This window comes from Leptodactylus fuscus, chromosome 1, assembly GCF_031893055.1.
Source record: "Leptodactylus fuscus isolate aLepFus1 chromosome 1, aLepFus1.hap2, whole genome shotgun sequence".
Lineage (NCBI taxonomy): Eukaryota > Metazoa > Chordata > Amphibia > Anura > Leptodactylidae > Leptodactylus > Leptodactylus fuscus.
This window is the reverse complement of record NC_134265.1, coordinates 38,975,725-38,990,731: the sequence shown is the minus strand read 5'-3', so window position 1 is coordinate 38,990,731 and position 15,007 is coordinate 38,975,725. Positions and strand designations below refer to the sequence as shown.

The window sequence follows — 15,007 nt, the reverse complement described above, 5'->3', positions numbered from 1 at the left end:
ATCTGTCTCCTGTGACTTCACATCTACTTAACCCTCACCATCCTGGTTCCCTTTTCTTCCATTTATCAGGAGATCTATAATAAGCTATGGCACCTTTGAAACTTATGATGATATTATATCAGTAGCGACCAGATCCCTCCAATCTAAATCTCTTTAATAGACTTTAAAAGAAACCCCCTCCCACATCATCTTCACAAGTTAGTGATATCTGCCCCCCCTGCCCATCATCAGGTGCCGTGACCTCTAAATATCAGCTCTTATCATAGCGTAACATACAGACCATGCTCGGCCTTCCCTCCCTCCTGCCTATACATTACATTTATGTATAAGGGTGGTGGATTATTATACCGCAGACCTGAGACTAATATGGGGAGATGGGGCAGAGATGAAGTTTGGTTTTTGTTTTTTTATAGTCCATGTATACAGTTATATACTATCCTAGTGAAAAGTTGAAGCACTTTGTAATAATCTTTATAACCTTCTGACGGTGGGCAAGCCAGGATCTGCGTCAGAGTTTGGTGGTGCTGCTTTAAAGGGATCTTATCACTGGATACCTTTTTTTCTGACTAACACCTAGGAATAGACTTAAGAAAGGCTATTCTTCTCCTACCTTTAGATGTCTTCGCCACGCCGCAGTTCGGTATAAATTTGGGTTTTCTTTGGTATGCAAATGAGTTCTCTTGCAGCACTGGAGGCGTTCCCAATGCTGCGAGAAAACTCTCCAGTGACGCCTACATCTACTTCAGGAACACCCTCACCCTGTGTCTTCTACCGTCCTGGGTTTCAATCTTCTAGGCCATGGGCAGAGCTATCAGCGCATGCCCGGGCCACAAGAACATGGCCGCTTACACAGTAAGCTGGTGTAAGCGGCCATTTTCTTGTGGCAACTTATACAGTAAGCTGGTGTAAGTGGCAATTTTCTTGTGGCCCGGGCATGCGCAGTCAGCTCTGCCCAAGGCCTAGCAGATTGAAACCCAGGATGGAAGAAGACACAGGGAGAGGAAAAAAATAAACAAAACACCCATGCTACCTAAATCATTGCTATGGCTGTCCTGTGCACCTTGAACAGAACAGAACACCAAAGGTAACCATTTTTGGCACTATTTTAGCTTCAGCTTCTCAAGGACTTGAATTTGGTTCATGAGAAATTAGACTTTAAAGTTGACTTATACGATCACCTATCCTCAAGATAAGTTATCATTTAAAGATCGGCGAAGATCAGACACTTTGGCCCCCAGCTAATCAGCTGTTGGAAAAGGCTGCAGCCTCCTTAGTACCTACCAAGAACATTGCCATATAGTGGCAGTGTTTGGTATTGCATCTCAGCCCATTCACCTTAGAAGGACTCAGCTGCGATCAGGCTATGGGACGCCACATGGTCTGCGAAGTGAGCAGTCAGGGAGCTGCACCTTCAACCAGCTGATCTGTGGGGGTCCTGGGTCAACTATTTAAAAATCCTATTAAACTCCTTTCGGCTGGTGCCCTGCAAAGTGGATGACGAATTCCATCCATGCAACGCAAAAAAATATGTGCAGCAGAAATGCTGCGATTTCCAAAACAATTGTCAATTATACCTTCAGAAACGCCAATGGTTTCCCTATAGGTATAATGGAAGCAGAAAGTCCGCAAAGAAAAAAAAATGCTGAATTTTTGTGAAAAGGGTTGTGGGAAAAAACGCAATATGTTTCAGCCACTGCGGCCCGTTACGTGGGGCACTAGCCTAAAAAACATTTCAGCAAAGAGTAAGGGTGGACACGCTGGTATGTAAATCATTCATAAACATACCGCACATTATATCCATATACGGCATATACAGTATAGGCTATTACAACGTTCCCCGGGGGAACGGAAGAATCTGCTACGTGTAGTCTGTAACATTCTCTTTATTAAGATACATTGCAAACAAAGCTTTATTGAGATTCACAATGTTAACGCCACTGAAAAAAAAAATACCGCCACACACACACACTATTCCGAGTCCATTAAAACTTATTCGAGTCTAATAAAGAAGTGTTAGCAAAACCGCGGGGTGACCGAGCGGCAGGAAGGCGCTTCGGCGTGTTCTTTCGACAATTAAGCGCTTTTCCGTGCGGCTCGTCGGACGCTGTAAATTTAAATTATTTTCCAGTAAGCGTTAAATAGACTGGTTATTTTGCAGAACTGCCCTAAATAAAACCAGGATAAGTGATATTAATGTCCTATGGTCAGTATTATTGAACCTCGAAAGCAATAAAGTTTATGAGTCGATAAATATTACATTTGCCGGGTTAGTTAAGATTCTGGCTGAGTCGCCGGCGCTTATTACAGATTGTAACCACCAAATCCACAATACATTATTCATATTCGGGGTGTCACCAAAGTGATGGATTGCCGGGAGAGGCTGTCCTTTATATAAATCAACAAATAAAAATGCAAATGCTAACATTTTCGGCTACAACCTTCCCCCCTGTCTTGAATGGGGAATGAAAATTTTCACATTATATCGACAGCAAGCAGAGAGGACAATTAACGACCTGCTCCGGAGTAAGTGGGAGATTAATTTAGCGATGGCGGCTTTTATCACCTGCATATGGAGCTGCACCGGTCAATTCTGGCTACTTGCACTTTTCACTGAAGAGATAATAAAATAAAGAAACAAGTTTAATCTGACATTCCCCCTTCACGGCGTCAGGACTGCAAATGTCACAGTCTCCCCCCACTCCCCCCCTCAGACACCTTTAAGAAAAAGTTGGACTAAAGAAAAGTTCAAGGTTTGTAGGTTTTTTTTTTTTTGTTTTTTTTTAATACGACTTCTCAGGAGACTATAAATTACCGCCGCGTAAAGACTGCCAAAATGTTGTATACGGGGGACAGGAGGGAACGCCTAGCTGCAAAAATGGGGATTTATTAATCGCTTTGTAGCATAAAATCTACATAAACTAAAGAGTAACTTTGGTGCTCTTGGACTTCTTTAGACTCTTAAAGGGGATGTCCAGGCTGGAAAGTTGTTTTTTAGTTAGGCAGGGGAAAAAACAACAAAAAAAAAAACACAACAAAAACATACAAACCACACACTCACCTGTTCCCGATGCCCCAGGATGGTCCGGTCACGTAGCTCTGTTGTTTCCTTCCCTCCGTGACCGTTGAGACCAATTAGTGGTCATGGAAGAGGGCACATGATGTCGCTACTTAAGACGTACATGGGTGCTTTCCCTAGGCCACTGATTGGCCTCAGTGGTCTCGTGACCGTAGAGGCCCATCAGCAGCCTAAGTGAAGGGACCCAGGACGTCACAGCCGGCGAGGACTTCCGGTGACAGCAGAGCAGCAGGACCGCGTTGGGAGTCACTGAAAACTCCAAGGACGGGTAAGTATTGTTTTCACATCCCAGGCCTAATTTATAGAAAAAAAAAAACAAAACCCTGAACAATATCTTTAACGCTGAGGTCCCACGATGAGGAAATGCAGTTTTGTTTTTGTTTTTTTATTGAATATTTTGCTGCGTTTTTTGAGCCAAAGCCAGGAGTGGATTGAGCAGAAGGGAGAAGTATAAGAGCGTCCTATATATTTCCCATTCCTTACATGGCCATTCTTGGCTTTGGCTTAAAAAAATGCAACAAAAAAAGCTGCGTTGCTGCAACGTGGGACCTTAGCCTAAGGGTCGTTTACAAAGCGGAAAATGAAGAGGAACGCAGGGCATTGCCAGTCTCAGTTTTATACTGCTGGTTAGGTCCAGATGAATGGGTCTCACCGACAGGGAATCTCGTGCCGTGGACTCTGCGGCATCCTTAGCTAAATCGAGCAGGAGGCTTATTTTTATCTCTGCTGCGCTCTCTGCCCACCATTGAAAACAATAGGACGAAACATGCTGAATTCTAAATCGAGCAGAAAAAAAAAAAAAAAAAAATAAGTGTAATGCTCGATCCTCAGGCAGATTCCGCCAGATAACTTCCACTGGAGTGCATAGGAAGTGGAAAATTCTGCCTGACAAGCACTGAATTTGATATCAAATGTTGTCCAATGGAAAAATTCTGCTTCAAATTCTACTCCAAAAATGGTCGTCAGAGATCGGCGCAGGACACTAAAAACACTATGTCACTGCATTCTGCCACGGTCAACTGAAGGGCAGAAAATGTAGAGGCGGATGTACCTTTTAGGGTATGTTCAGACAGAGTTTTTTGGAGTGGATTTTGACGCGGAATCCGCCTCAAAATCTGCCTCCAAAAACAGCTCCCATTGACTTCATTGGAAGCCGTTCACTTCTTTTTTCCGCTAGCTAGTAGCAGGAAAAAGAAGCGAGCTGCCCTATCTTGTCACGGATTAAGCGGCTGACTCAACCGCGCATCCGCGGCACAAGGCTCCCTCCCAATTAGGCCCATTCTTCGGTCTTAATCTGGAGTGGAATGCCGCAACGGGATGCCTGTGTACTACACCGCCATCCCTTCGCGACTAGCCGCGTGGAAGTGTTGCGATTCCGCTGTGTGAACATACCCTAAGAGTATATTTACATAGCTGAATTCTTACTAGCTGAAACATTCAGTTTCAGGAATTTGAAGTTGAATTTTTCCACTTGACTAAATTTTGCTGCAGAATCTGCTGTGGAATTTGGAAATTACACACTAGCCGGGCTGTATTTTTCTGTATCCCATTCACTACAATGGGAATTATTAAGTGAAACCTGCCTGAAGATGTCACTCAAGCAATAGAGGGAGAAGCTAGATGGCAGTTGGGGGGAGGGAGGATTATCTGGAGGCGAAAATGAAATCCAAACAAGAGAAGAAACACCCTTGAAGCTCTTTTCAGCTTTCATGAAAATGGAGCTGCAGAGCTGAATAAAAATACATTTTTGGAAAGTGCAGAGGTTGCCCTACAAGGTACTGTCATTAATTTGATGATAATTTTCCTGCTGACAGACTCCCTTTAAGGGATGTTAACAATGAGGAATTTTGAGACAGATTCTCTCTCAAAACAAGCTCCAAACTCCGGATAGATTCCGTCTCCGTTCCACTTAAATTGAGGCTTTCCAGGACGCTGACAGAAGAATTGTCCTGTAGATTCTCCAGCAGACTCGGCCGTAGAATCCACAGCATGAGACTACTGATTTAGTTCCTGAGTCCAACCAGCAAGTAAACCTGTGGTAGAATGCTAAAATCTTTCTTTAGCTTTCTGCTGTGGGTTACAAAAGGCCAGAATTTGGAGAAGAAACCAAGGTAGAAGACTGCCTCAACTTCGGCTTAGGCCAACTGCACATGACCGCTGGCCATTATTGAACGGCACGACCGATGCATGGGTGGCACACAGCCGTCATCTGTATACCGGCTGTTCTTCTGCAGCCTCGTTACTTCAATTAATAGAGGTCATTGCCGTAAAACCGGACTTTCCTAAATTTTGCAGTCTGGACTATAGGCCCGCACACTGATCCGTGTAATACATGGTCATGTGCATAGGCCAACACAGAAATGAATGGGTCAGTGTTCTATCCGGTGGACGTCGGTCGTGGCAAGGAGACAGGGTAAGTGCAGATGGCTAAATTTTTTAAATGGGATCCGCAACAACAAAATGTGCCTCCTATTCATTTCAATAGTACACAGATGCTTTATGCAGATCTTTGGGCAATTCCACCCAAAATCCCCTGCTAAAGTAGATGAGTGTTACAGATTTTTACCCTTATACTTCAGTCCCATTCAATGCTGCAGCCTCTATTATTTTAGTTCTCACCAGTGTCTGATCAGTGGTATTTCCAATGATCACAAGAAGAAGGGTCTGGGGTCCCCAGTGTCAATAAAACGACTGCTCTATTTATGGTCTGTAAGTCTAATGAAGAAGGCCATTTTCCCTACTCAGTAAATGGGTTGGCAGGGGACAGTTAACCGCTGCTCCATTCAATTGGGGGGTGCCTGTTCTCATGATTGGTAAGGGTCGCAGCAGTAGGAGTAGTACTGTATGCATTAGATACGGTCTCCCACTATGGTCTACACCAGTAGAATAGAGACCACATTAAGGCCAGGGGCCCACGTAGCATAAATGTCGTCATTTTCCCACTGTTCTGTCATAGCTGAGGATAGTATAACATACAAAGGGATATGATGCTTTTTGTTATCAGATTGAATATATTCATGTAAAGGCTACAAGACCCCAGAGTGCCTGAAAACTTCTTCCCTGTAAAGTGCTCTCTTATGTTCCCGGAAGACTGTTGTAGGTTCAAACCCCCTGAAACCATAACACTAAGGAAAACTAGGAAATTGGTTCTGAAATATCAAAAATATGAAAAAAATATGAAAACAATCAGATAACTATAAAATGGTAAACCCTTACACATAAAAGTCAGAAAGAGCTGCTGGAAGCTGTAAATCACTTTCTGTAATGGTGACAGGAGATTCAGGGTCTGGCAAAGTACATACTGCCCTCAAAAAATAACATGAAAGAGGTCTTGCCTACTAAGGAGCAGAATATCCTGGTGGGGAAGAATCAACCTGTAGGTTCCTTCTAGATGGGTGAGGAAAGCAGGACCTGTAAGTTCTTTCAAGAAGAGGCAGGACCAGTAGGTTCTTTCCAGTGTGGATAAGCAGGACCTGTAGGTTCTTTCTAGTGTGGAGATGCAGGACCTGTAGGTTCTTTCTAGTGTAGAGAAGCAGGACCTGTAGGTTTTTTCTACTGTAGTGTGGAGAAGCAGGACCTGTAGGTTCTTTCTAGTGTGGAGAGGCAGGACCTGTAGGTTCTTTCTAGTGTGGAGAGGCAGGACCAGTAGGTTCTTTCTAGCGCAGAGAAGCAGGACCTGTAGGTTTTTTCTACTGTAGTGTGGAGAAGCAGGACCTGTAGGTTCTTTCTAGTGTGGAGAGGCCAGGACCTGTAGGTTCTTTCTAGTGTGGAGAGGCAGGACCTGTAGGTTCTTTCTAGTGCGGAGAAGCAGGACCTGTAGGTTCTTTCTAGTGTGGAGAGGCAGGACCTGTAGGTTCTTTCTAGCGCGGAGAAGCAGGACCTGTAGGTTCTTTCTACTGTAGTGTGGAGAAGCAGGACCTGTAGGTTCTTCCTAGTGTGGAGAGGCAGGACCTGTAGGTTCTTTCTAGATGGATGGGGAGAGGCAGGACCAGTAGGTTCTTTCTAGTGTGGAGAGGCAGGACCTGTAGGTTCTTTCTAGTGTGGAGAGGCAGGACCTGTAGGTTCTTTCTAGTGTGGAGAAGCAGGACCTGTAGGTTCTTTCTAGATGGGTGGGGAGATGCAGGACCTGTAGGTTCTTTCTATTGTGGAGAGGCAGGACCTGTAGGTTCTTTCTAGCGCGGAGAAGCAGGACCTGTAGGTTCTTTCTAGTGTGGAGAAGCAGGACCTGTAGGTTTTTTCTACTGTAGTGTGGAGAAGCAGGACCTGTAGGTTCTTTCTAGTGTGGAGAGGCAGGACCTGTAGGTTCTTTCTAGATGGATGGGGAGAGGCAGGACCTGTAGGTTCTTTCTAGCGCGGAGAAGCAGGACCTGTAGGTTCTTTCTAGTGTAGAGAAGCAGGACCCGTAGGTTTTTTCTACTGTAGTGTGGAGAAGCAGGACCTGTAGGTTCTTTCTAGTGTGGAGAGGCAGGACCTGTAGGTTCTTTCTAGTGTGGAGAGGCAGGACCTGTAGGTTCTTTCTACATGGATGGGGAGAGGCAGGACCAGTAGGTTCTTTCTAGTGTGGAGAGGAAGGACCTGTAGGTTCTTTCTAGTGTGGAGAGGCAGGACCTGTAGGTTCTTTCACGGGTGGACAGGCATGACCTGTAGATTCTTTCTAGTGTAGAGAGGAAGGACCTGTAGGTTCTTTCTAGTGTGGAGAGGCAGGACCTGTAGGTTCTTTCTAGTGTGGAGAGGCAGGACCTGTAGGTTCTTTCTAGTGCGGAGAAGCAGGACCTGTAGGTTCTTTCTAGTGTGGAGAGGCAGGACCTGTAGGTTCTTTCTAGCGCGGAGAAGCAGGACCTGTAGGTTCTTTCTAGCGCGGAGAAGCAGGACCTGTAGGTTCTTTCTACTGTAGTGTGGAGAAGCAGGACCTGTAGGTTCTTTCTAGTGTGGAGAAGCAGGACCTGTATGTTCTTTCTAGATGGATGGGGAGAGGCAGGACCAGTAGGTTCTTTCTAGGGTGGGGAGAGGCAAGACCTGTAGGTTCTTTCTAGCACGGAGAAGCAGGACCGGTAGGTTCTTTCTAGTGTGGAGAAGCAGGAACTTTAGGTTTTTTTCTACTGTAGTGTGGAGAAGCAGGACCTGTAGGTTCTTTCTAGTGTGGAGAGGCAGGACCTGTATGTTCTTTCTAGATGGATGGGGAAAGGCAGGACCTGTAGGTTCTTTCTAGGGTGGGGAGAGGCAGGACCTGTAGGTTCTTTCACGGGTGGACAGGCATGACCTGTAGATTCTTTCTAGTGTAGAGAGGCAGGACCTGTAGGTTCTTTCTAGTGCGGAGAAGCAGGACCTGTAGGTTCTTTCTAGTGTGGAGAGGCAGGACCTGTAGGTTCTTTCTAGTGTGGAGAGGCAGGACCTGTAGGTTCTTTCTAGTGCGGAGAGGCAGGACCTGTAGGTTCTTTCTAGTGTGGAGAGGCAGGACCTGTAGGTTCTTTCTAGCGCGGAGAAGCAGGACCTGTAGGTTCTTTCTACTGTAGTGTGGAGAAGCAGGACCTGTAGGTTCTTTCTAGTGTGGAGAAGCAGGACCTGTATGTTCTTTCTAGATGGATGGGGAGAGGCAGGACCAGTAGGTTCTTTCTAGGGTGGGGAGAGGCAAGACCTGTAGGTTCTTTCTAGCACGGAGAAGCAGGACTGGTAGGTTCTTTCTAGTGTGGAGAAGCAGGAACTTTAGGTTTTTTTCTACTGTAGTGTGGAGAAGCAGGACCTGTAGGTTCTTTCTAGTGTGGAGAGGCAGGACCTGTATGTTCTTTCTAGATGGATGGGGAAAGGCAGGACCAGTAGGTTCTTTCTAGGGTGGGGAGAGGCAAGACCTGTAGGTTCTTTCACGGGTGCACAGGCATGACCCCTGTAGATTCTTTCTAACGTAGAGAGGCAGGACCTGTAGGTTCTTTCTAGTGTGGAGAGGCAGGACCTGTAGGTTCTTTCTAGCGTGGAGAGGCAGGACCGGTAGGTTCTTTCTAGTGTGGAGAAGCAGGACCTTTAGGTTGTTTCTGGGCGGGTGGAAAATGTAGGACTTGTAGGTACTTTCTGGGTGAGGAAAGCAGGACATGTAGGTTCTTTCTGAGCAGGTAGAGGAAGATTTTGTGTGTTCTTTCTGGGTACATGGGGAATATACACTCACCGGCCACTTTATTAGGTACACCTGTCCAACTGCTCGTTAACACTTAATTTCTAATCAGCCAATCACATGGCGGCAACTCGGTGCATTTAGGCATGTAGACATGGTCAAGACAATCTCCTGCAGTTCAAACCGAGCATCAGTATGGGGAAGAAAGGTGATTTGAGTGCCTTTGAACGTGACATGGTTGTTGGTGCCAGAAGGGCTGGTCTGAGTATTTCAGAAACTGCTGATCTACTGGGATTTTCACACACAACCATCTCTAGGGTTTACAGAGAATGGTCCGAAAAAGAAAAAACATCCAGTGAGCGGCAGTTCTGTGGGCGGAAATGCGTTGTTGATGCCAGAGGTCAGAGGAGAATGGCCAGACTGGTTCGAGCTGATAGAAAGGCAACAGTGACTCAAATAGCCACCCGTTACAACCAAGGTAGCCAGAAGAGCATCTCTGAACGCACAGTACGTCGAACTTTGAGGCAGATGGGCTACAGCAGCAGAAGACCACACCGGGTGCCACTCCTTTCAGCTAAGAACAGGAAACTGAGACTACAATTTGCACAAGCTCATTGAAATTGGACAATTGAAGATTGGAAAAACGTTGCCTGGTCTGATGAGTCTCGATTTCTGCAGCGACATTCGGATGGTAGGGTCAGAATTTGGCGTCAACAGCATGAAAGCATGGATCCTGCCTTGTATCAACGGTTCAGGCTGGTGGTGGTGGTGTCATGGTGTGGGGAGTATTTTCTTGGCACTCTTTGGGCCCCTTGGTACCAACTGAGCATTGTTGCAACGCCAAAGCCTACCTGAGTATTGTTGCTGACCATGTCCATCCCTTTATGACCACAATGTACCCAACATCTGATGGCTACTTTCAGCAGGATAATGCGCCATGTCATAAAGCTGGAATCATCTCAGACTGGTTTCTTGAACATGACAATGAGTTCACTGTACTCCAATGGCCTCCACAGTCACCAGATCTCAATCCAATAGAGCATCTTTGGGATGTGGTGGAACGGGAGATTCGCATCATGGATGTGCAGCCGACAAATCTGCGGCAACTGTGTGATGCCATCATGTCAATATGGACCAAAATCTCTGAGGAATGCTTCCAGCACCTTGTTGAATCTATGCCACGAAGAATTGAGGCAGTTCTGAAGGCAAAAGGGGGTCCAACCCGTTACTAGCATGGTGTACCTAATAAAGTGGCTGGTGAGTGTAGTCTCCTGAGGCTCTTTTGTAGTAGGTGGGAAATGTAGGTTCTTTCTAGGAGGTGGGGAAGACAGGACCTATAGGTTCTTTCTGGGTGAGGGGGAAACGTAGGACTCTTCTGAGGTTCTTTCTGAGCAAGTGAAGAAAGAATCAGTAAAAACCTTCAGACTTTCTGGAGGAAGGGGCAGGACTTTTAGGTTCTTTCTGATGGGTATAGTAAGTATTTGTAGACCCTGTCTGGGTTGGCGAGGAATGCAAGACCTGTACGTTTTTCTCTAATTCAGTATGGAAAGCAAGGATTCATAAATTTTCTCTACAAGTCTTGGCAAATATTAGATGAAAATATTCTATATCTACAAGCTCAACATCTCGCCCTCTCATTCTATGCCGTCCTCAGAGCCACCACAGAGCAGCTTAAGATTGGACAACGCTGCGTTCATATAGAGTGATAGTAATGCTAGTGTGTAAATTAAATTTAGTGTGAAATATTATAGTCTCCATATGAAGAAATACAATTATACCCAGAATTCCTCATTATGGATCAGCTTGGAACATTTATTTACTGTCAAATAAAAATCTATATCTACAAGTTATGAGGTTTTATGAAAACCTAGAAAATGGAGGGGGCGGGAGGGGGTCATTTAAGAATATTTTTCACATGAAAAACAACCTAATATGTTGGAGCAATGGCCAAAGGTAATCTAGTAAGAAAAACGAACAGAAAGTAAGGGTATGTTCACACAATGAATTTTTACATGGATCTGAAGCGGATTATTAGTAGACTAGCACAGAATTTACCATACATTGAAATTGTATCAATATGTGAACAGTGTCTAAGTGCGCAGACTAAGAACATATCTTTTTTTCATTATTACCCTCCTCACATTTTATCCACCGGAGCAGGTGGGGATGCCCAGCCTGCCAGATTTACTATAACCAATGCCAGAAAGCTGTCATGGGTGAGATCAAAAGACCAACACGCTTACATGGGTTAGGATTACTAAGAGGCCAGAGCCGTATGGCTGGCTGTAAGAATCATCAGTCCGCCCATTGTTGTTCAAGTAAATGTCTACAAACCAGACAGAAGAGTAGAGTCTGACCAAGATAGGCAAACACACTTTATACACTGCATGTCCCATAGAGACTATATGGTGTGAAAGCATTCATGTTGGTTGTTCTAGGCCATGAGAAATGACCACGGACCGTATAATCCTATGACCCCGACCATATAATTCATAACCACAGACCGTATATGCCATGACCATGGACTGTACATGCCATGACCATGGACTGCATATGCCATGACCATGGACCATATATGCCATGACCATGGACTGTTTATGCCATGACCATGGACCGTACATCCCATGACCCGGGACCGTATATGCCATGACCACGGACTGATTTTTTTTATTTACAGGAAGTAAGCAGAGATCTAGAAAATGATGAGGATTGATAGATAACGTATACTGGAAAATTGTATAACTTTTTTATTACACAAACAGTAACATTTGTCTCTCAAGATTGGTGTAAAAGTGGACAACCCCTTTAAGTCTACATGCAAACTGGTGAATCTAGGGGTCCATAGGAAAATGGCCCGGATATCAGTGTGTGATCTGTGCCCTCCACAGACACATTCATTTTATGCAGTGAGCCCAATGAATGGGATGTGTCCTGTTGCTCCTGTGGCTCTCAGAACCGTGAGGGCTAGTTCACACAGAGGCAAGGAGGTGGATTTTGACAGCGGATTTTGCCTCAAAATCCGCCTCCATACAATGATGGTCTATGGAGACCACTAGCGAGTTGCCCTTTCTTCAGGCGGATTGAGTGGCTCGTTGAGCCGTGGCTTCCGCCTGGCGGCAGCAACCTTCGGAGTCGGCCCATTCATTTGAGCCGACTCCGGAGGGAGAAGCCACGACCGCGACGGTCGTGGCAGGCGGGTTTTGACCCGAGAGTGACGCGGCTCCCCGTGTCACTCTCGGTGCCAAGATCCGCCCCGTGTGAACGAGCCCTGATACTACACATGTGTGTATATGGGCCATAGAAGATAATGGCTCAGTGTTAGGATGGTGTACACGCCATGGATTTTTGTCTTGGGTTATTTATAGGGTTAAACAATTCAGTTCCACTCAATTCTATATTAAAATGTTCTTATGCATTTTGGGGTCTCACAATCTTTGACAAGAGCCAGTGAAGCCTGAAACGAGTCAGCCCAATGTTGGAGAAAGCCGTACAGATGGGTGACCTGCTGCCAAACTTATTTCGTCTTTTAATTTCCTGTCCCCTCTTCTACATACAGCTGTAATACAGATAGGCAGCGACACTCCGACCCCGACACACAGTATCAAATGTTCAGCCGTGAACAATTCGGCTCTTATCACAATCCTCTCTATACAGACAGAGGAGAATGACTGCGGCCGCCTCTCTTCTAATGCATTTAGTGGCTCAGGCGAGGGTTCATTCTGTCTCCATTTCGGGGGGATTTTGTCTCTCATCCCGTCCGGGAATGAAATATTGATGAAAATGGGCAAGAGAAAAAAAGCTGCCACCAGCAAGAAATAATATTCCTGAATATAATTATGCTCCATTTCTAAAGTAATGCATTTAAATTTATATCAAATGCCTCGAAACGGCCTCAGACGCCAATCCCAATAAGGCAGGATTATGGGATCGAGGTAACTGTTCCTGTCAATTACCAAGACTTGATTTTCAATTTATATTCAAAAGAAGGTTTTTTTTGTTCCATACGCGGGGAACGTCTCAATTCCAGGTAAGTTTCAATTACGGAGGATTTCTAGTGACAGGCAATAAACAAATAGATTTATAGGCAGAGACCCCCTCTCCTCCCCCACCCCAATTGTTCATGGATGACAGGAAAAGCCGGTTGTGGAGATGTAGTTGCTGAATATTAATATACACACAGGACCTTGGACATTAGAACGCTCTGCAGGAGTTATGCCGCAGTTTGGTTACCTTGACCCAAAATTCCCAAAAAGGGGATAAGCACCCATACCATCAGTGGGATACTGTCTCAGACTCCTACCAATAAGGGGTCAATAAATGGCAGGAGGAGGGTAAAGGACGACAACAAGAATCAATCTGTTATTTTACCACAAAGCACCGATCGCTGTACTTGTCATCTTCTCCTGCATGTATCAGTGCAGACGCGGCAGTACATAGGTTATGATAGATTTGTTTAACCCCTTAAAGACCAAGCAACATTTTGGACATGGACCGCACATCCCTGTATTATACATTGAAGTAGTCTTTCTACAAAAGTGTAGTGATAGGTGACCTATATATATTGGGTCTGTGCGCTATTGGGTGCGGCACTGTACGGTGACTCTCATTGCTGCAGCACAGTGCCCATAGGGGGAACAGCACCCAGGCTAAGCCCCCAGGTGTAAAGTCATAAGGGGAATCGATCAGTAAAAAAATCCCTACACACAAAAAGTGCACTGCTGTGTAGGACTATTTGCTGACTTTCTCAACATACTTTTGCAGGTTTTGTGCACGCATATACACACACACACACACACACACACACACACACACGTGCATCATGCAAATGAGGCTGCAAGAGTAACTAGGACGTCTTCAGAGGCCTAAAAGTCTCTGGCTCCGGTATTACACCTGCCTAGTACCATGGCGCTGCCCATCAAGCCTAGGCTTCCTGTCCCAGTTGATATCTCTACACTGTATAGACAATGATGCCGCAGATAACACCAGTGTCTAATCTGTCCTGGCTAGAGTCACAGTGCAAAAATCTGAGCAGATGGGCAGTGTTGTGGAGCTAGGTACTTGCAGCATTTCGGCGATACCCCCATGACACATACAGCCTGGATCAGAGGCTGTAACTGCCCGCATTGCAGTTCAGGTGTCACAGCTCCTGACCACTAGAGTATACATCACATAGTGGCCAGGGACTCCTGTGCAAGGCTTATTCTACAGTTCTGTGAGAACTGAGCGCTATAGAATGAGTCCCCTATAACTATTGGAAAAAAAAAAAATATATATATATATATATATATATATATATATATATATATATATATATATATATATATTTTATTTAGTAAAAATAAATAAATAAAAGCCGCTGTCCTATAGGGAAATACTCCTATAAAAAAAAAAAAAAAAAAAATACAATGTAATCCCCCTCATCACCTACCTGTACAAGTCTCTGTGCTCAAGTGATGTCCCCGCAGTTTTCATCGCTATACTGGGACTTTTCACTCCAGGAGAGGTAGAGGCATCCTTTCTAGAACCTAGAATTAAAAAAATAGATAAATAAAAAATATTCTTCAAAAAGAACAGTCCTATGTCCTTAGGCTGCTTTAGTAAGTAATTCCAGTTATGACTTGTCACTAATGTTTCCATTTTTCTCTTTGTATTTTCTTTGCTATGTAAGAAGCTTTTCTTTTTTTTTTTTTTTATTGTACTCATTGTCGCCTCCTGCTGAGCAGTGCATTAGTAATAGCTGCTCTGGGCATATTTCTCTTTCACATGATCCTTGTTAATTTTCAGGCTAATTCAATTATTGTCCTAATGAACTAAATCCATTAGTATAC

General features: G+C 44.8%; 1 protein-coding gene across 1 annotated transcript in view; it reads right to left on the bottom strand.

Moving 5' to 3' along the window:
- Positions 1–15,007, bottom strand: part of KIAA1328 (KIAA1328 ortholog) — a 118,426-nt gene that overhangs the window by 10,499 nt on the left and 92,920 nt on the right. The window contains exon 10 of the mRNA XM_075269737.1: positions 14,608–14,704. Within this exon, the coding sequence (XP_075125838.1) occupies positions 14,608–14,704 (97 nt within the window). The remainder of the gene's footprint in view (positions 1–14,607; positions 14,705–15,007) is intronic.